Source organism: Raphanus sativus, unplaced genomic scaffold, assembly GCF_000801105.2.
Source record: "Raphanus sativus cultivar WK10039 unplaced genomic scaffold, ASM80110v3 Scaffold0374, whole genome shotgun sequence".
Lineage (NCBI taxonomy): Eukaryota > Viridiplantae > Streptophyta > Magnoliopsida > Brassicales > Brassicaceae > Raphanus > Raphanus sativus.
The window spans coordinates 4,588-6,801 of NW_026615694.1; the positions used below are offsets into that span (position 1 = coordinate 4,588).

At 36.4% G+C, this 2,214-nt stretch overlaps 1 protein-coding gene across 1 annotated transcript; it reads left to right on the plus strand.

The window, feature by feature from the left end:
• Positions 1 to 473: 473 nt before the first annotated feature.
• LOC108859360 (glutamyl-tRNA reductase-binding protein, chloroplastic-like) lies at positions 474 to 1,972 on the plus strand (the record flags this gene model as incomplete). Its single annotated transcript, XM_056996820.1, has 8 exons — positions 474 to 575; positions 659 to 724; positions 822 to 912; positions 1,008 to 1,075; positions 1,172 to 1,237; positions 1,378 to 1,428; positions 1,533 to 1,597; positions 1,729 to 1,972. Coding segments are annotated over 8 exons (567 nt in total), but the record flags the coding sequence as incomplete, so codon positions are not given.
• Between the last annotated feature and the right edge of the window lie 242 nt (positions 1,973 to 2,214).

The following is a 2,214-nucleotide window of genomic DNA, read 5'->3' on the forward strand; positions in this document are numbered from 1 at the left end:
TAGTAAGTATTATTACTCTAATAATAATGACGATTATATATCACTGAATGTTTGCTTAATAATAAACAGCAATGTAACAAAAAAAAAGAAGAAAGATGGAAAAGCTTCATGTCTTCCTAAAGTTCCTGCTACTACTACTACTACTACACACAAGGCTTCCTCCTTTACTACACACGCCTCATGTTGTTCTGAACAACTCTAGTCCAAGAAGACTAGAACAAAACCTGATACATGAAAAGGCTTTTTTTCTTTGGATCAAAATGTAGATTAGTGACGTTGTATTGGATATGGATCCATCATTTTGCATGTGATGCTGATGGATCTCCCATTCTCTGTTTTTTTTTCTTCTGCATTTTAGAGCTGTTTGAGCCATAGTTTTACAAAAACTGAGAATGTGTGGATTAGCGAGCTAACGACTCAAGAAAAGAGAAGCAGACCAATCGTGACTCAATTTTTATAATATTCATCTATGATTGCAGGATCTGTTAGCTAATCCAAAATGCTCACTACTGGTTGCTAGAGAGCCAGAAGATAGGACCGGTTTGAGGATCACCCTACATGGTGATGCAGTGTTGGTATGTGTTTCTCCTTTGTTGCTTTATAGTTTTATACACATTTTACATTTAAGCTTCAGGGTTTGTTTGTATGCATTATCTAGGTTTCTGATAAAGACCAAGCGGCTGTTCGATCTGCCTATTTAGCCAAGCATCCTAGTGCTTTCTGGGTAAGCATCCTTTCTTGTAATGTCTAGAAAGTGAAAGACGATGTATAACGACATTTCAATAAGTCCAGGTGACCTTTTCTTGTTAAAAACTGTGAAGGTTGATTTTGGAGACTTCAGCTTTATGCGAATTGAACCAAAAGTTGTGAGATTTGTTTCAGGGGTTGCAACTGCTTTTCTAGGATCTGGAGGTGCTTCATCTTCTTTATATACTCTCTTATGCAATCTAGTTTATATGATCCCACTCGTTTTTTATTTGCTTTTTCTCTGAATCCTACCTTTGTAGAATTCAGCAAAGAGGAGTACCAAGGAGCCAAAGTCGATCCTATAGCTCAGTTTGCAAAGCCTGTAACGGTATATGTCGAATCATATAACTCTTTTTTAATTTCTCATCAACATATATCAGTGGGTGCATACTAACAACTCCTTTTTTTTTTTTCATTTTGGCAGTCACACATGAACAAAGACCATGAAGAGGATACCAAAGCTATTGTACACCATACAACATCCATACCTGTAAGTAACTCACTACTATCTTAACCTTTAGTCAACATAACCATAGGTAACGGTAGTGTTCATTTAGTTCTATGTCATCTTGTTGAGAGCCTGGGGCTGTTTATACACAAATCACAAATCAAAACCTCCTTATTTGTCAGGTGGAGAGTGCCTTGATGCTTGATTTGGACAGCCTTGGTTTCAACGTTAAGGTGTGTGTTTTCTAAACACCAAACCACCACCACCCCCTTTTCTCATCCTTTTTTTTTTTTATCTTTCAGTTTATAAAACACATATGTTTTCTTCATCGTGACAGGCTACTCTTCAAGGGAACACCTTCAAGATCCGAGTACCGTTCCCAAGACGCGCACAAGACAGAAAGTAAGACATTCTATGTTACACTTTTGTAACCGGTTTCTGTACCGAGTTAAAACTACTGATCCCTTTTACTATCAGAGAGATCCAAAACTGGTGGACTGACTAACTCTTTGGAATGGTGGTGGTATTTTCAGGGACGTCAAGACACTGATAGTGGAAATGCTTCAAGCTGCTAAGTCTGTTTCCAATTAGTTTTGCTAAAATAAAGATGTAAAAAACTTCATGTCTTGTTCTGAAACCCGCTCCCAAGATCTGTGAATATATTAAGACTAGAACAAAACTAGATACATGAAAAAGGGAACTCATGTATGCTTATTACACATCCGCCATGGTTATGATATCAAATAGTAATAAAACAGTGAAAACAACATTTTATAAGTTGAGTACTTTAAATCCATTTTCATTTTCAGGTCAAAGCTAGTGATTGTTCATCATGTGAGAGACATATGGATAAAGTTCAAACAATTTGTCAATGTTCCACTTAAATAATCATGTCAGAAGATGGGACCAAAATCCATTATTTGAAACATCAGTTAAACAACAACAAGAAGCGCATACATTGCCTACAACTAAATAATGTTTCCTTGTGATCGAGATGATCAACTAGTTTAATAATTACA